We start from the raw sequence: 19,881 nt of genomic DNA on the forward strand, positions 1-19,881 counted from the left end.
CTATATATTCGAACCTTAGCAATGTTATACAGATGCATGTTTAATGTATTGTATACAAATATATGTGAGAATAAAAAAAAAATCTTTTATTTGCCAAAAAAAATTGTCTTTGGATGTATTTACCAAAAAGCAACGTCCTCCATCGCGAAAATGCAACACAGACGGTCGTTTTTCAATGAATATTTCATTTTTATTTGTATTTAAAAAAAAAAGAATATTAAAACCGTTTGAATTATAAAGCCTTAGACTATTTTTAAATTGTTTTTTTTCTTTAATTTATGTTTTTTTTTTTAATTTGTCTGTGCTGCCATTTTGGCGACGGTGATTTAGAAAAGATTTTTTTTTTATTTATTTTGCCTTGGACCATGTCACGACCGTCATCTAACGTGTTGCATTTTCTCTTTCTTTCCCGATTCGCCGACGTCAACGTACTGTGAACATCAAATGGAATCATACACACAAAACACAATTAATATAATATATTTATATATACACACATATATGTATTATACATTTAATTCTAACACACGACAATGTATAATTCTGACTTTTTGCTTAATTATTAACACTACTATTGCACATTTGATCATGGTGCATTATAATGTTTGTAAATTTATTTTTAATTGAATGTACCTTGTTTTTTTTTAATATAACTACTTTAAAACCTTGTTTTTATGAAACACACATATTGGAAATATTTTAATTAAATTTTTTTTTACACTTTTGCGTCAAAATTGTGTTGTATACGAATAACATTAATTATTTTTCCTTACACTTTCTTAACGTTTACATTTCATAATAACAAATGTAATATAATGTTCAATTTATCGAATACCAAATGAATATTAAAAAAAAAACGCAATTTAAATATTAAATAATAAAAACTCGATACATTTCATCGTGCTCTCAAAACTCGACACTAAATATCGCAACTTAAATATTGTGCATATTATATATTAAAAAAAAATCATACATTTCATCTTGCTCTTACACACACACACACACACACACTACATTAACACGCAGCAGCTACTATGGCTCATCGACGCCTGCGCCGACCGAAGCGACCTTCATGAACAGCGATCTTTTTGATATGCAGTCGTTCGATGCAGATGACTTGGACTATCTCGCTATGAACGACAACGCTATGCAGTGAAACGTGACGTCGCTCGTGTGAGTACATGATACATATATATAATCACGTCTATTTTCATTGCGGGGTAGACAGAGCCAATAGTCTTGAGAAGACTGATAGGCCACGTTCAGATGTTTGGTTTAATGAAAGAATTCAGATTTTAATAGTGACAGGTTGCTAGCCCATCGCCTAAAAGAAGAATTTCGAGTTTATTAGCCTATCCCTTAGTCGCCTAATACGACATTTATGGGAAAGTGATGGAGTGGTCCTATTCTTTTTTTATTGGTGCCGGGAACCACACGACACAATGAAACGTGACGTCACTCGTGCGAGTTCAGCACGTGTCTCATTAGGCTTCACCACCGTATTACAATATGAGGCTCTTTTCTTAGTGTCTTTAAACAGTAGTGTCTTTTTAATGACTTAGACCTTAATAGTGCCATCTGGCCACATTAGTGTCTTTGACCATAATATAGTGTTTTTAAGGGTCAATGACCGCATAAGTGTCTTCTTATTGTCTATGACATTTTAGTGTCATTTATTGACTCTTAGGGTCTATGGCATAGGGCCATGGTATCATTTTTAAGGAATATCACCACATTAGTGTATCTTTTCATGTCTCTGACTTTTTCATAGTTGTGTGGGGTTTTTTTCAGTATCTTTTACCATATAAGTGACAATTTTTAATAACGTGTGACTAACGGTTGAGATACCCGGCCAAATTTCGCAAGTACAATTCCTACTTCATCGATGTACCAATGACTCTTCTGAGTTATGTACATTAGTTTGAGTGCTAACCGATGCTCTTGCGGTGATGGAAAACATCGTGAGGAAACCTGCACAGTCAGGCAGCTGAATGATCCAATATGAATTACGTTCCCGAAAGCAAAAGTCAGCTGAGGTCAGATTGGTATCGCTTTGTGTGAAGACTTGACTCACTCTATCCTCAAATTCATGGTCAAAATTCTTAAGGTGAAGAAGTCAACCCGAATTAACGCCAGGAGGAAGAACATTTGAAAAAATTATGTAGTTTTTATTTTTAAATTATAAAACTTTTTTTTTAAGTTTTTTTTTTTCTCTTTCGCAGGGTGAATCAACGAAATAGTAGTTTATTGAAGCATACTTTACGAGTTTCAATCGATTTATATTATTGTGGCATATTCATTCAACGTTACAGAAGCAGCCGAAACCGCGGACAAATATGCAGACGAAGCTCTTTAAAACACTCAACTCAAATTTTTTTTTTAATAGTTTTTGTGCATTTTGGTTTGTAAGTGAAATCGGTCAAATAATTTGGTTGGTGTTTTTAAAAGTTTCAAATGTTATGTGTGTATTGAAAAACAAGGTCAGGTTTTCCTGTTGACAGGGTCACGGAGGTCAGACGAGAGTCGCTTCGTGTACACTTACCTTGGATTTGTACCACGGTTTTAGTTGCCCTTTTTTAGTGCCATAGATTTTTAAGTTTTTTTTTAATAAGTTGACAATTTATGTAAGCCTAAATTTTATGACGATTAAATAAAATATATTTAATGATACTTAAAATGATTATTATGTAACTAAACTAATTGATTATTACTTTTTTTAACACTCGTTTGAATTTTATTTGTATAATTTTATTAAGGAGTGGTTGATGTTACGTGTAGGTACCTCTATAATAAATATATTTTTACTACTAATGTATCAAATTTGTAATTTAATTTTCAAATGGTGCAAATATTAATTTTTTTCCCGTTACTCTGGGAGCTGGTGCCATTTTATAATAAGTTTTTTTTTTTATAAACGCAATCTTCTGTTTTGTTTCAAATATTGAGAATAAGCTGAATAAACTTTAATTTTTGCCATACCCAAACTAAGTCAAATCACTATAAGCGAAAACGTAAAAATTAATAAAAATATATACATTAATTATATATACATTTATTCGTCACATTTGTGTTTAGATAACTTTAAATTTACATTCGTCTTATAATTTTGTATGTATTTTTTAGGGAGTTATTTTTTACATTATATTGCTTTCGTGTATTTTTGTGTTGAATGGACAATTTATCGACGAAGGCTTTAGTATTAGGAGCGAAATAATGGAAAATGTGAAAAATTATTCATCCTTGAGAGGTTCAATGATGTCCAAAATAAATATTTCACGCGGACGAAGTCGCGGGCATAGCTAGTATGCTATAAAAATAAGCAACGGTTGGACAAGACCACGACGCATTGACATATTTTTATTGCACTAGATCTGCTTTGAGACGCTTTCAATTAACTGTTATAGTAGATTGGAGTGGTTTTAATTCTTTTTGCGATAAATCAGAAACACAGTGGACGTAGTGCTATTTAAAATCTAGTTTCAATTATTAGATTGTATTATATAATTATACATAGTTGCTAAATACCGTTAATGTTCTTAATAAACACATTGTGTGTGTAACCCTTAGTCTTGTGATAAATGTGGCCTTTCTAAATTTTTAGTGTTGTTCCTTATTCGTGCATTGGTTAGATATAAAAAAAAATATGTTCACTTTTTCTAATTTTTTTTTTTTTGTTTTTTCAAACAAGACATGAAAACTGCATGCAACCAAAAAAAAATGTATGAGTGACACTTAAACAATTTTCGGTATATCAAAAATATAACCACGTACAAATAATATGATATTTTTTCTTGTATTTTTTTTTATTTAACCAATCGCGACGTATTTCGTCCTTTAATGTGTAAAATATTACGATTAGGTACCTACATATGTCTCGTATTTACCAATAAAACCGTTTTTCCCACATTATTTGATTGTTAGGATTAATAATTATAGTGTTACCACTTAACTTTTTAAATAAAGATTATTTGGTTAAAACAATTTTTTATTGACGAACTCAATAAATGTTAGTAATAATGGTGCTTGGATTTGAAAATATACGAATTAGAAACTTTTAATGAAATAACAAATGTCTGTATTTTTTAATCAACGACTAAATATTTAAATCGGTAACTACCGATCGATCGAAATTTTCATAATATTAATTAAAATTCCGAGCCAATTGAGCATCGAAATGTGCTAATGCTTACTTAGTTAAATATTTATTATATGTAATGAAAACTTAAAATATATACTGCAATTGTCAATTGAAAAACTATGACTTTAATGTTAAAGCATTGTTTGAGTTCAAATTAAATATATTTAATATACTTACTTATAATAAAATCAGTTTATATTGTAGTTATATGTAATTTTAAGATGTGTTTCATTGTTAGCAATCAATGTCGCTTTTGCACGCTTATAAAATCAAAGTATAATTGAAAATATATAGGTACCTACTTATATTAAAAAGGATTCGTTTGTTTAATTACACTATTGATAACGACATTCAAATTCGGAAAATTGATTCCTTCATATGTTCAGAACTGTCGATGTTAAAAACCTAATTTTAAAAAAATACGATACAAGCCTAAACGCGGGAAATTTTAAGAAAACGATGGATGTTGAAAGGCAAATGGATGTAGAGTCCATACAGCCAACCACATAGCATGTTCATTATTGATAGAATTTTATCATTTTTTTAAAATTAAGACTATGTACCTATAAACTTTTCAATTATGCTTAGCCCATGATGAAATGTTTACTAGTAAGATGAATTCTATAAAAATTAAATGTTAGTTTTCTAAGGATTGACATTTTAAACCCCAACTGCTTACCGTATTGTTGTAGATATTAATTTGAAATAAATATAAACTGTTGGACTTATTTTTGTGGTTTTATTTTTAGGTAAACCCCAACATTATTAAAAACTAAAGTTTTAATGGCAACATTCGACATTCAAGCTACTTTTAAAATGATATTACAGATGGTATTCCATTTTTTAAATTTTACCATTTACCATCGTAAGGATCACCGCAATAGTATTGGTTGGTATTCAAACTAATGTACTTAACTTGGAAAATAAAAAATGGTACATGACCAAAGTGGGATTTGAAACTAACTTAATACGCATCACGCATTTTAACCGGGGATCCTACCGATTATCACGACACATTATTAGGACATTTTTTAAAAATTAACTTTGTGGTATTTCAAATTTTGCTATGTACAGTCTTCTAGAACAAGAAGGTTTACAATGTTTTATGCATCCAACTACATTGCCGTATTCAGAAGAAAAAGAAAACAAAATGTTATATAAATTAATATTTTATTTCATTGTTCATAATACCTACAGTAAGTATACATAAGACTGGTCTATGCCGATACATAGATGTGGGTACAATATATTGACACATTTTTTTAAAATATATTTCGTCATGCAGTTATATTGTACTTAGTTAACATTTAAAAATGGACGAATTGAAACTAAATTGAAATTAACATTCAACACTAATTTCAATGTTAATTTATACTAGCTGTGCCCGCGACTTTGTCCGCGTGGAATAGTTATTATGGGCATCATTGAAGCCCTCAAGGATGAATAATTTTCCCCGTTTTCTTTCACATTTTCCATTATTTCTTTGCTCCTTATAGTTGCAGCGTGATGTTATATAGCCTAAAGCCTTCCTCGATACATGGTATATTCAACGAAAAAAAATATTTTCAAATAGAACCAACAGTTCCTGAGATTAACGCGTTCAAACAAACAAACTCTTCAGCTTTATAATATTAGTATAGATTTAAACAAGAAATTACAATACGTCGGATCAGTAAATCTCAAAAAAAATTTTTACTACATGTTTACTACAGTTAACTTTTCGTGCGAAACTTAATAATTAATAACACATAAATACACCAGATTTAATTAGCTACTTACTTCACAACTAAGTCAGTTATAAGAATATTGTAGACTATATACACAGTTCATTCAGCTTTTTGTTACTCTCTCAAAAATTCACCATGCCGTGTGGTTCCCGGCACCAATATAAAAAGAACAGGATCACATTTCCCATAATTCTCGTAAGAGGCGACTAAGGGATATGCTTATACACTTAGGATTCTAATTTCAGGCGATGGGCCGGCGACCTGTCACTATTCCAATCTCAATTCAACCATAAAGCCAAACAGCTGAACATGGCATACCAGCCTCTTCCATTGGCTCTGTCTACCCCGCAACGGTTCATTCACGATTCATCCACCAACTGAACACTCCACGATTCCGTACCGTTATCACCCAACACATACTCCTCTCCGTCTTGTCCAATTATCCTTATCCCCTGTTCCGTAATCACTTGCTCCGTAACAACCTGCTCGGTCTCCAATGGTTCGTACACAGCACTTGTATCAATCTCCACTTTGACATCGTTCTTCATCAGCCCTATGAGTTCCACGTATTTCTGTTTCTGCTCATCGGTCATATTCCCCGGATTGTGATTCTTCAAATGGTAATTCAGATGGCTGCTCTGCTTGAACCGCTTCTGACAAATACCACATTGGAACGGTGAGACGTTGGTGTGAGTTCTCATGTGCTGTTTCAAATGTATCGATTGGCAGAAGGTCTTCGCGCATATCACACAGCGGTACGGCTTCACTTTGGTGTGGATACGGAGATGCTGGTCAAGACCCGACTTCTGGGTGAATGCTTTGGTGCAGTACGTGCATTCGAAGGGACGATCACCCGTGTGCATGCGCATGTGTTGTTGAACACCGCCCTGGAATTGATAAATTTGTTGTTTGTTTGTTTGTTTGTAAATTCTTTATTGTACATAACAAATTATAGGTAATACATAAAAAACATTAAAAAAAATTGTATCAGTTTAACAACATTAATTAAGGAGTAATTCAAACACTACTGTTTTTCCTATTTTTATATCAAATACGATAAATAAATCGACATTATGGGAATTCAAAGATTCAAAAAAAATCTACATACATATAATCACGTTTATTTGCCTTGCCGGGGTAGACAAGAGCCAACAGTCTTGAAAAGACTGAATGGCCACGTTCAGCTGATTGGCTTAATGATAGAATTGAGATTCAAATAGTGACAGGTTGCTAGCTCATCGCCTACAAGAATCCCACATTCATAAGCCTAACCCTTAGTCACCTTTTACTACATCCATGGGCAATTTACGGAGTGTACTTATTCTTAAAATGCCGTGAACCACACGGCACCTATACATTATATGAACATGTACTTAAATAGTAAGTAAATAGAGTATAAATTCACCTGCTGTGTGAACCTCTTGTGGCAAACGCTGCATTGAAACGGCTTCAGCTTCACATGAGCGGTGGACGTGTGGTCGGCCAGCTCGCGGTTGCTGTTGAAACCGGCGCCGCACACCTGTCGGAGAACGCAAACTGTATCAATATCGACATAGTAGTGTATATTGTATAATATAATATAAGTTTATTGCTCAGTTGTATGACGTTTTTGTGTCATTTCCACGCTGGTGTGGTAGCAAAAGTAAAAAATGTGCTTCTAATGATTACCATCCCAGCACAGTTTGTAATATTCAATCAAGATAAAGGCTTTAGAGCGTCGGTGGTCAAATTGCGGGGTTGACAGAGCCACCACTCTGCACACCTGGCAGCGCAGCCCCGGGCGGCACTATATGTAGACACACTCACATCACACACAAAAGGCGCGCTGAGCTCCCCGACCAGCGGCCGCTCGCACACCTGGCAGCGCAGCACTATATGTAGACACACTCACGTCACACACAAAAGGCGCGCTGAGCTCCCCGACCAGCGGCCGCTCGCACACCTGGCAGCGCAGCACTATATGTAGACACACTCACATCACACACAAAAGGCGCACTGAGCTCCCCGACCAGCGGCCGCTCGCACACCTGGCAGCGCAGCACTATATGTAGACACACTCACGTCACACACAAAAGGCGCGCTGAGCTCCCCGACCAGCGGCCGCTCGCACACCTGGCAGCGCAGCACTATATGTAGACACACTCACGTCACACACAAAAGGCGCGCTGAGCTCCCCGACCAGCGGCCGCTCGCACACCTGGCAGCGCAGCACTATATGTAGACACACTCATATCGTCCACATTCCATTCTAAGTTAAATTAATATTGTGAAGTTGACCTTGTTCAAGAAAATGCTGCAGTGCAGTTTGTTACCGCTTCCTCTGCACTGGCACTTCTGAAGCGGCAGAAAACTTAGTTATTAAGTAATTCATTTGACGTCAACCAATGTTGTTAAACCGTACGTTTTGACAATTATTAAGCGATATATAGCATCCTATAGTAATGAATAAAAAATTTGAATTTGAATATATATATATATACAAACTCACGTCACACACAAAAGGCGCGCTGAGCTCCCCGACCAGCGGCCGCTCGCACACCTGGCAGCGCAGCACTATATGTAGACACACTCACGTCACACACAAAAGGCGCGCTGAGCTCCCCGACCAGCGGCCGCTCGCACACCTGGCAGCGCAGCACTATATGTAGACACACTCACGTCACACACAAAAGGCGCGCTGAGCTCCCCGACCAGCGGCCGCTCGCACACCTGGCAGCGCAGCACTATATGTAGACACACTCACGTCACACACAAAAGGCGCGCTGAGCTCCCCGACCAGCGGCCGCTCGCACACCTGGCAGCGCAGCACTATATGTAGACACACTCACGTCACACACAAAAGGCGCGCTGAGCTCCCCGACCAGCGGCCGCTCGCACACCTGGCAGCGCAGCACTATATGTAGACACACTCACGTCACACACAAAAGGCGCGCTGAGCTCCCCGACCAGCGGCCGCTCGCACACCTGGCAGCGCAGCACTATATGTAGACACACTCACGTCACACACAAAAGGCGCGCTGAGCTCCCCGACCAGCGGCCGCTCGCACACCTGGCAGCGCAGCACTATATGTAGACACACTCACGTCACACACAAAAGGCGCGCTGAGCTCCCCGACCAGCGGCCGCTCGCACACCTGGCAGCGCAGCACTATATGTAGACACACTCACATCACACACAAAAGGCGCGCTGAGCTCCCCGACCAGCGGCCGCTCGCACACCTGGCAGCGCAGCACTATATGTAGACACACTCACATCACACACAAAAGGCGCGCTGAGCTCCCCGACCAGCGGCCGCTCGCACACCTGGCAGCGCAGCACTATATGTAGACACACTCACGTCACACACAAAAGGCGCGCTGAGCTCCCCGACCAGCGGCCGCTCGCACACCTGGCAGCGCAGCACTATATGTAGACACACTCACGTCACACACAAAAGGCGCGCTGAGCTCCCCGACCAGCGGCCGCTCGCACACCTGGCAGCGCAGCACTATATGTAGACACACTCACGTCACACACAAAAGGCGCGCTGAGCTCCCCGACCAGCGGCCGCTCGCACACCTGACAGCGCAGCACTATATGTAGACACACTCATATCGTCCACATTCCATTCTAAGTTAAATTAATATTGTGAAGTTGACCTTGTTCAAGAAAATGCTGCAGTGCAGTTTGTTACCGCTTCCTCTGCACTGGCACTTCTGAAGCGGCAGTAAACTTATTAAGTAATTCATTTGACGTCAACCAATGTTGTTAAACCGTACGTTTTGACAATTATTAAGCGATATATAGCATCCTATAGTAATGAATAAAAAATTTGAATTTGAATATATATATATACAAACTCACGTCACACACAAAAGGCGCGCTGAGCTCCCCGACCAGCGGCCGCTCGCACACCTGGCAGCGCAGCCCCCGGCGGCGCGCCGCGTGCTCGTCGCGGAAGTGCGCCGAGTAGGCGCAGCACGAGAAGAATATCTGATGGCACGTGCCATCCGCCACCAGCGTCGAAGGCTGAAGGCACTCGAACGGGCCGCTGCGATACAAATACCATAGATACATACATATAATCAGGTCTATATCCCTTGCTACAGGTAGTTCAGCTAGTTCTACATTCATTCATGTTTTTTAATGTAGAAAATGTGCATTCGTCCGTGATTTAGATTTAAGAGATCTATATTTGAACATTGACGTCCGATGAAAATGCTGCAGTGTAGTTTGTTCCGCCGCTTCTTCTACACATACGCTTTGGAAGCGGTAGTAGTTATAATTAGATTTAAGTGATGTGACGTCAATATGTGATACTTTGTATCCAATTATGAAATCTATTCTATTCTATCGTTAAGCCAAACAGGTGAGCGTGGCTTATCAGTCTTTTTAAGACTACTGACTCTGTCTACCCGCAAGGGATATAGACTTTTATGTATGTGTATGTATGTATGTAGATTTAGAAGTAACAAAATTGAGACTAACGTTGGGATATACATACATACATATCACGTCTATATAAACTGATGCCATTCATCAATGAGAACGCCTATTTATGACTTAAAGGTACCAAAAAGTCGTATATACAGATCGAAAGAGATATTTTTTTCTTATATTTAATTTATTTTATTATCTTACTGGTAAAAAAGGTGTAAATCCTGATGTCAGATAAGGGCATTTTAGTTATACCACGGCAGTGTGTATGTATGTATGTATGTAAATTAAGAAGTAACAAAAGACTTACGTGATAACTGTAGGCTCCGGCTCCTTCTTAGCCCTCGGCGGTTTCTCCTCCCGCCTCCTCTTAGGCGGCGCCGGCGCATCCTCAGACTTTATGATGATGTAGCTCACGTCCTCGGAAGCCAAGCTCATCAGGTTCTGAGGGCCCATGTACGAGAGCAGCTTCTCGGTGTTCAGCCGTATGGCTTTATGCTTGTCGGATTCTAGTTGATGTTGTATCTGCTTTTTTGTCTGCCGAGTGGAAAGTATTTTTGTTCATTAGGTGATTTTAAAATTTCGTGTAGCATTATACTGTTTAGTCCCTTTTGCCGTGTGGTTCCCGGCACCAAAACAAAAAGAATAGGACCATCTCTTTCCAACAGTCATGAAAAGACTGATAGGCCACGTTGAACTGTTTAGCTTATTGACAGAATTAAGATACAAATAGTGACAGATTGCTAACCAATGAAAAAATGAATATAACCACTCCATCACATTCCCATGGATATCGTTAAAGGCGACTAAGGGATAGGCTTATAAACTTGGGATTCTTCTATTAGGAATATCTGACTAATAGTCAACTCACAAGGCACAAGCAAAGCATAGCAAAGCCATTTTTGCATTATTGCCATCCCAATTCAGGGCAAAACCTCGGCCTTTTTGGATGTAAATTGTCATATTTTAATTTGTATTTTTTACCAAAGAAACATTTTTTCTTTCTCTCTTAACAAATATTATGCCATATCAAGTAGACCCCCTGAATGGAGGGCATTAGGCCAGGTTATGAACACACTCACGGTTTTATCCAAGATCTGCAGCCAGGCCTCCTCCTCTCCGCCGAGGTAGACCGCAATGTGCTCCATTCGGACGTGGTTCCGGAGCGCTACGACGCTCGCGAAGCCCTTCCCGCACACCTTGCATGCCACCTGGTCATCGTCATCGGGAATTTCTAGCTCCTTCTGCAAATTAATGATATTAACTGATAATATATATATTTATTAATGTTGAATCTTTCCCATGGATGTCATAACAGGCAACTAAATAAATAAATATATACGTGACAAATTACACAGATTGAGTAAGCCTCGAAGTAAGTTCGAGACTTGTGTTACGAGATACTAACTCATCAACGATACTATATCTTATAATAGATACTTATGTATATAGATAAACATCCAAGACCTAGGCCAATCAGAAAAAGTTCTTTTCTCATTGTGCCCTGACCGGAATTCGAACCCGGGACCTCTGGTGTCGCAGACAAGGGTACCACCGCTGCGCCACATAGGCCATTTAACTAAGGGATACACTAATACACATGGGATTCTTCTTTTAGGCGATGGGCTAACAACCTGTCACTATTTGAATTAGAATTCCATCATTCGGCCATACAATATGGCCGTTCGGTCTTTTCAAGATGAATGTGGATGAAGCAAAAGAATACAATAGGCCATGACTATCAGTCTTTTCAAGACTGTTGGCTCTGTCTACCCTGCAAGGAATATAGACGTGATTATATGTATGAATGTATATATTGGTTGTATGAACTGCTATGAAAACACACTTTGATATACTCCTAGATATATTTTAAATGGAAAACAGAAGTACTGATGTGTTGATCAAAACTGATTCGATCGAGCTGTTTCAAGCTCTTAATGTAAATACACAAACTTCTATGTCAAAGCTGACTATGTATCACTCACCTTTATCTTCACATTGTTAGGCACTACATTCACCATCCTCACAGACATTTTGGAGCTGAAACAAGGATGATTTAAATCTCTAGAGATCTCTTGATGTGCTTTATTATTGCTAAGGTTCGAAAGTCAGCAATGATCGCTCTCGGAAGTTTTCAAAAGAGAATTAAAGACTATTCTGAGCAATGAAACAAGTTGACCAAAATATATTTAAGAAAGGTAATTTACGTGTTGCATAATGAGACACCAATTACAATTGATAATTCTAATGGCACGACATAATATATCTATACAAGAATTTTATTCGAAAAATACATCCTTTAGCGGGAATAATAATGTCAAAAATATACTTTTTTTAGGCTATGGACCATGGTTTATGTGTTCGTAAAAAAACTATGACGACGTAGGTATTGATTTTCACTGCAATACAATCAAGCTTTACTTACCGAAATTTTACACACTTAACCACAATACAATCCACAAAAACAATGAAAAATATCAAAACAATCTTGAGAAACTACTACTTTCTTCGCCAAACATTGATAGGCGATTGTTTTTTTTTTAATTAAAAAAAAGAAATCGAAAAAGAAAAAATTAAAAACATAGTGATTTCAAAAAGATGTCAAATTTTATTTGACATTTACGTACCTGCTATTTTAGATTTCACAGAACAAAATTCCTCAGACAATTCCGCATTAACCCAACAATAATCACGTACAAAATAAAGGAAATATGTATGTTACACAGGCGTGGCTTCTAAATAGCTTGGGCCGCCATTTTGAAATGTGATCATTCGTTGAATCATGACATGCATGGTATGGTGATGTGCTTTGAGTACTCGGTACTTGTAGATGGGGATATAAAAAAAAAACTAATTTTACATTAATTCCGACTACACTATTGATCCAGTTGTTATATCTCAGAAAATTAAATATTTATTGTAATAATAAAATAGTTACTTATGGCACACAAATGTTTTATATCCTTGCCTCACGGTAAGACTAAAAAAAATTCACGTCACCGTCAATCACAGCTGTCAACTGTAAAACGGTCAGTCAGTGTTGCCATCTTAGCGCTTTTGGGTCTACATCTATCGCCTTGTCCAGTCAAAATAGACCAAAAAATACTGACCGTTTGCGAAAAAAATGCAAAAAAACTGATTTTTTACTGATTTATAGCAAAAAAGGTCAAATAAAAGTTGTATATCATCAGAATTCTTATTTAAGCAACTGTTAAATACCCAGTAAGAAGAGGAAGAAAGCGAAGAATTTATAGTTGAAGTTGAATTTGACGAGTATCAATCGGATGAAAATTTCTTTCAATATAATTTTTTTGACCTTTGACAACGAATAACTTTTTTAGCAAGCATGGGATCGACGGGGACTTTTGACATATTATTTGTATTCATATATTAGAGGTTTGTACCAATTTTGAGCTCTATGCGAATTGTTGCAACCTGACATGTCTATTTTGACTGGACTATAGGTTTGAATAGGTACTCAAAAATATTAGAGATTTTTTTAAGGATTCGAGTATAATGTTTTTACTAACTGACATAGGTATAATCAAATAGATAACAAATCTGATGTTTCCTCGTAGTCCCAGGATAAGTCAAGGGCGGCGTTGCGTTAATACTATAAAGAAAAAGCACAATTTTGTATTTTTAAATGTTTTTTATTAAATTTGTAGTAGTACAAGTAACAAAATTAAAAATTTTGAAATACCCACGTCATAATGGTTTAAATGTACCAACCTATCTACTCTAAACGATGAAATTGGTTTCATAAAGAAATGTCTACTAAAGCGCCCCCTGATGAATTATTGACGTAAAACCTATCTAACAATATGTAGCAATTTAATCCAAACCCATCACTGAAAACCGCATTAAAATCGGACTAGTGGTTTTGAAGATAAATGGAACGAAAGTTTCGTCGACGCGCGGGCCCCCGCCACGCCGCCGTCATGTCGCACCCCACCTCACCGCTCTCGCCCCGCATCCGTTTCGAGTTCTGTTATTAGTTTGCGGAACCAGAAGCAGAAACGGAACTGAAAAAACATGCGGAACTTCTGCAGATGCAGAAGCGGAAGCAGAGTTCTGTTGCAACACTAAGTGATAGCATGTCTTTCCTAGATGCTGGTTCGTCAATGTCTTGGTAGATACTAAGAAATTTCCTTTATTTTTTTTTATTTCAAAACTCCCAAGTTCAATAAATCAATTTCTATTCATTGCTTTGTTTTATTAATTCTTTGAAAACTTTACCATTCTCTCTTTCCCTCTCATCTTTGTGTAACCCGTTCCCGCCTTGTTTCCACTCCACTTTGATTCGGAGCGTGGTTCGACGCGCAATAAGGTTGATTCCTTGTTAAATCAATAAAGCTGTTGCTATGAATCAAACAAAACTTATATAATTCCCTAGTTTCCTGCATCTCTCTCAACTTTGTTCCCAGTTGTACACACAGCGTCTCTTTTACAATTATCTTTTTACTTCGTTCGGTATTCTTAGTTTATCAATAGGCTCGGATATTTTCTTCGGCGTATCCCCAAACAAAAATGGCTGGCCCCAAAGCTACAACAATCAAAGAAGCCATAAAGAAATGGGAAGATAAATCTGGCCAGCAGGCGGCTACGGCTACAGAAGTGAGTCTGATATTCCAATGGCCACCAATTGAAAAAATGGATAATTCTCTTGCGGCGCTCGTTAATTGCGAGTAAGTTAATATAATAATAATTGCGGGTAGGTTAAAAATTTTAACTAAATAGTTTTACCAGGAACGTAGAAGTCGCGATTATTTTCAACGCCACCTGGTGAGAAATTTCTGTACTGCCTTAGACAGAAATTTCTCACACGGACATAGTAGATAGGTTTAATGGCTTGTCTCGAAAAGTCTCGAAGGCTACGTTCAGCTGAATGTTGAGATATCATTTGTGGCAGGTTGCGCTATAAAATAAGCTTATTTTTTTATATTTACATTAATCCTTTTTGAAAGCTAATTAGCCAATTTTAATGCCCAGCGTACGTACATACATACATATGGTCACGTCTATATCCCTTGCGGGGTAGACAGAGCCAACAGTCTTGAAAAGTCTGAATGGCCACGTTCAGCTATTTGGCTTAATGATAGCACTATTTCAAGTGACAGGTTGCTCAAAAAGAATGCCAAGTTTGTAAGCCTATCCCTTAGTCGCCTTTTACGATATCCATGGGAAAGAGAAGGAGTGGTTCTATTCTTTTTTGTATTGGTGCCGGGAACCACACGGCACTGTCACAGCGTACTTGGAAATTATCAAATCGTTCACCAGGATCCCACAGCCGATGCGATCTTGCTGGTCAAGGGATCCAAATGAACTGATCCGATCAATAACTAGGTATAAAAATTCAAATTTAAATAATCTTAAGATTTATCGCGTGAAAAACATACCATACGTAATGAAATATCACGTCATTACGTTACGGGGTAGACAGAGCCAATAGAATGGGAAAAGACTGAAAGAACACATTCAGCTGGATGGCTTAGTGATGGAATTATGATTCAGATGCACTTAGTACCGACATAAGTAAACAAAGAGTTGTAGAGAAGTATTTGATAGACACTATTTTGTATCTAACTTGTATCTGGTCTACGAAGCTGAATTATTACATACATACATATGGTACCGTCTATATCCCTTGCGGGGTAGACAGAGCCAACAGTCTTGAAAAGACTGAATGGCCACGTTCAGCTATTTAGCTTAATGATAGAATTGAGATTCTAATAGTGACAGGTTTAGCAACCTGCAACCCAACAACCAAGTAACCCATCGCTTAAAAAAGAATCCCAGCTTACCCCTTAGTCGCCTTTTACGACATCCATGGGAAAGAGATGGAGTGGTCCTATTCTTTTTTGTATTGGTGCTGGGAACCACACGGCATTATTACAGGAAGCTCGAATTAAACATTAAAATTATGTTTTAAGGAAACTGAGCTTATCCACAAACATGATAGAGAAAGTGACCGGCCTGAACAGTCTGAAGCGACTCCGAATACTGTCATTAGGAAGGAATTATATTAAATCTTTTGCTGGAATGGTGAGTTATATGAGTATTTATTTGTTTATTTAAACTTTATTGTAGCATTATCTACAAGTAGGTAAGCGGTTTTGTCTGACAGAGAATTTTAGGTGGGGTCAAACTGAATAAATATATTTATACCAACTTACACAAAAAACAAAATAATATAATTATAATAACATACATACATAAAATCACGCCTCTTTTCCGGAGGGGTAGGCAGAGACTACCTCTTTCCACTTGACACGATGTCTGCATACTTCCTTCGCTTCATCCACATTCATAACTCTCTTCATGCAAGCTCGGCTCAATTCATGTTTATTATAATAAACATGCAGAAAAAATATAAGAAATGAAAAATATACATAAATAATAAGGTGCAGCGATTACCGAAATAAATGAGAAGGCTTATCGGTATTAAATACTTGCAACTAAAAAGAAACTTGTATTTGAAACTAGAACGACTTTCTTTAAAATCAATCTTCAGTTGTATCTTCACCTCTCTGGAGTAGAGCCTGAGGTGGCCATTTGACTAAATCCTGGACTTGGTAAGTCAGGTTCAAACTTGAAGCGAGTCATGTCTGAACTCTGCAACCTTTGCAGGGCAACTAAACCATATTATATACGGGACAAATTACACAGATTGAGTTAGCCTCGAAGTTCGAGACTTGTGTTACGAGATACTAACTCAATGATACTATATTTTTTAATAAATACTGACCCAGATAGATAAACATCCCAGACCCAGACCAATCAGAGAAAGTTCGTTTCTCATCATGCCCTGACCGGGATTCGAACCCGGGACCTCCGGTGTCACAGACAAGCGTACTGCCGCTGCGTCACAGAGGCCGTCCTTGAATATTGTATCATGGTTACACATCCAGTTGCCTGAATGTGCGGGTTTCCGATGTTAAACATTATCGGTTAGAACTAAGATTAATGTATATAACAGAGAAAATAATAATTTGTGCGTAGCTATTACATTACCTCCACAGCAAGCAGCGAAAGTTTATCGCACAATAATAACGGCATCGCGCGATAAACTTTCGCTGCTTCGCTTTTTAGCATGACGTAACACGGAACAGCGACAGTTTCTCGGACGTCGATAAAGATGGCGTCGCGAGCGCCAACTTACGGGGGCTGGCTTAATCTTTAATTACCCACTAGGTTATGGGTGCATCATATTATCTACTAGGTTATGGGCCCAATACGCTTTAAATGAATAGAATAAAACTTTTCAGGAATCTTTAGGTGACACTCTTGAAGAATTATGGATTTCATACAACCTGATAGAGAAGCTGAAGGGAATCAATGTGCTGAGGAGTCTGAAGGTCCTGTACATGAGCAACAACCTTGTGAAGGAGTGGAGCGAGTTCAATAAATTGCAAGTTTGTATATACTTATGAATGAATGAATTCTTTAAAAAATCTTTTGCAATGCATTATATTATACTGCTAGCTGTGCCCGTGACTTCGTTCGCGTGAAATAAGTAGTTATTTTGGGCATCTCTCAAGGATGAATAATTTTCCCCGTTTTTTTTCTTCGCTTCTTATAGTTGCAGCATGATGTTATATCGACGAAGGCTTTGGGCTAACAAACAAACAAAATTTTAAAGTATAAATTCATTCATATAGTCACGTCTATATCCCTTGCGGGGTAGACACAGCCAGCAGTCTTGAAAGACTGACAGGCCACGATCAGCTTTACGATGAAGCTGTAGATTCTATCCCCACCACTAGGGTCGTTGTCTTAGTTGTAGAAAAATTAAAATAGATGGCGCTAAAGTAGCTTAGTGTTTCCCAAGTGTATCGTTTATTTCCTTCTACTTACTTATTTATGCCGTGTGATTTCCGGGACTTTAGAATAGAACCACTCCGTAACTTCCCCATGGATAACGTAAAAGGCGAGCAAGGGATAAGCTGATAAACTTGGGATTCCTCCTATAGGAGCGATAGGCTAGCAACCTGTCCACATTTGAATATCAATTCCATCAAAAGCCATACAGCTGAACGTGGCCTTTCAGTCTTTTCAAAACAGTCGACTTTGTCAACCCCGCAAGGGACAAAGACGTGACGTTTGTCAAGACTGTCGGCCTTGTCAACCCCGCAAGGGATAATAGACGTGATTATATGTAGGTATGTATGTAGAATATTGAATGTAAATAAAATAGTTTATAAAATATAAGGGACAAAGACGTTTAAACTTCACAATTACACAAAGGAGCTGGCGTACCTAGACGACTTACTGTTCGTGGGTAACCCTCTATATGACGGGTGCGAACTGGACACGTGGCGGTTCGAAGCCGCCCGCCGCCTTCCTAATCTGAAGAAGTTGGACGGGGAGACGGTCATCAGGGAGGACGACCCGCCTATAACTGTCGCGGACATGCAGGTAGGTACATTTCTACATACATATCTATTTATTTATTTAAACTTTATTGCACAAAAATCAAAAATGTACAAAAGGCGGACTTAATGCCGTTTGGCATTCTCTACCAGTCAACCAGCTGACCAAACAGAAAAAACTTTAAGTTGGTGGTGCGATAAAGTGCACATGCATACTGACAAAATACATAAATACATACAAGATATCTACATAATATACATAACATATCGTCAGGGATAGTTCAAATCCGCGTAACTAGCATTGGATAATTCCGCGTGCCGTGAGGTTCCCGGCACCAATAAAAAGAAGAATAGGACCACTCCATCTCTTTCCCATGGATGTCGTAAAAGGCGACTAAGGGATAGGCTTATAAAAAGTGTTAAAATATTTACTGGTTAAGTCACGTAGGTATTCCTGCTAACGCAGTACATACATATCAAGTATATGTATTTTCTATTTATTTTTCAGATGGACGAAGGGGATGCTGTGGAGACTTTAGTTAGCGCTGAAACCAACGACTAAATCCTGGGTTTGAAAAAATAACGAAACAATACTAGAGGAAATGTACAATATAATATATTGTATTATTATACATATTATTTAATAATAACGGTAGAGAAACAAGACTCCCTTGTTTTAATTCACGTACATACATATAATCACGTCGATAACCTTTGCGGGGTTGACAGAGCCAACAGTCTCGAAAGAATGACACGTTTTAATGATAGAATTGAGATTCAAATAATGACAGGTTGCTGGCCCATCGCCTAAAAGAATGCCAAGCTTATCAGCCTATCCTTTAGTCGCCTTTTACGAAAAAAAATCTTGGTTAATTTTTCATCCTTGAAGCCCTTCAATGATGCCCAAAATAACTATACCACGCGGACGAAGTCGCGGGCACAGCTAGTTTTAAATACAGTTTTACTTTAAGTGAAAAATAAAAAAACACATAGGTTAGGAATATTAGATTTAGCATCATACCACTTCTGTTATGAGAGCTTGTAAAAAATAAAACTAATGTTCGTAGAAAAAAATATTTTATTCACATTGTTCATCCTAAAACTACCTACCTACCTAATATTAGTTTACATCTTCATAGAAGACATCTTGTTTGTTATAAACAAGTTTCAAATAACATTTTCAAACAAATTTATTGGTCAGTGTAAGCCATATATCCATCCATATAA

At 37.7% G+C, this 19,881-nt stretch overlaps 3 protein-coding genes across 12 annotated transcripts in view; 2 read left to right on the plus strand and 1 right to left on the minus strand.

Moving 5' to 3' along the window:
- Positions 1–4,866, plus strand: part of LOC106132869 (signal transducer and activator of transcription 5B) — a 32,020-nt gene extending 27,154 nt beyond the window's left edge. For 4 of the 7 annotated variants that reach the window (XM_060952506.1, XM_060952510.1, XM_060952508.1 and 1 more), the window contains 2 exons: positions 1,027–1,173; positions 2,223–4,866. In XM_060952506.1, coding sequence (XP_060808489.1) covers positions 1,027–1,156 — 130 coding nt within the window. In that variant the 3' untranslated portion in view covers positions 1,157–1,173; positions 2,223–4,866. The remainder of the gene's footprint in view (positions 1–1,026; positions 1,174–2,222) is intronic. The other 3 variants (XM_060952507.1, XM_060952513.1, XM_060952509.1) reach the window with 2 other exon arrangements.
- Positions 4,867–5,320: 454 nt separating this feature from the next.
- On the minus strand, positions 5,321–13,068 carry LOC106132864 (zinc finger protein 883). 4 transcript variants are annotated; one of them, XM_060952340.1, is made up of 8 exons: positions 12,910–13,068; positions 12,268–12,322; positions 11,365–11,526; positions 10,593–10,819; positions 9,761–9,896; positions 7,842–7,892; positions 7,271–7,384; positions 5,321–6,752 (listed from the first exon to the last, which is right to left on the minus strand). In XM_060952340.1, the coding sequence occupies exons 2-8, from the start codon at positions 12,313–12,315 to the stop codon at positions 6,225–6,227; spliced, it is 1,266 nt and encodes a 421-aa protein (XP_060808323.1). In that variant the 5' UTR covers positions 12,316–12,322; positions 12,910–13,068; the 3' UTR covers positions 5,321–6,224. The 4 variants fall into 4 exon arrangements, with proteins under 4 accessions (XP_060808323.1, XP_060808322.1, XP_060808324.1 ...); XM_060952339.1 differs by lacking the exon at positions 7,842–7,892 and having other exon boundaries at positions 9,710–9,896; XM_060952341.1 differs by lacking the exons at positions 7,842–7,892; positions 12,910–13,068 and adding an exon at positions 12,708–12,837 and having other exon boundaries at positions 9,710–9,896.
- Positions 13,069–14,634: 1,566 nt separating this feature from the next.
- On the plus strand, positions 14,635–19,216 carry LOC106132868 (dynein axonemal light chain 1). Its single transcript, XM_013332419.2, has 5 exons — positions 14,635–14,970; positions 16,216–16,327; positions 17,551–17,697; positions 18,530–18,700; positions 19,163–19,216. The coding sequence occupies exons 1-5, from the start codon at positions 14,813–14,815 to the stop codon at positions 19,214–19,216; spliced, it is 642 nt and encodes a 213-aa protein (XP_013187873.2). The 5' UTR covers positions 14,635–14,812.
- The last annotated feature ends 665 nt before the right edge of the window (positions 19,217–19,881 follow it).

This window comes from Amyelois transitella, chromosome 28 (genome assembly GCF_032362555.1).
Source record: "Amyelois transitella isolate CPQ chromosome 28, ilAmyTran1.1, whole genome shotgun sequence".
Lineage (NCBI taxonomy): Eukaryota > Metazoa > Arthropoda > Insecta > Lepidoptera > Pyralidae > Amyelois > Amyelois transitella.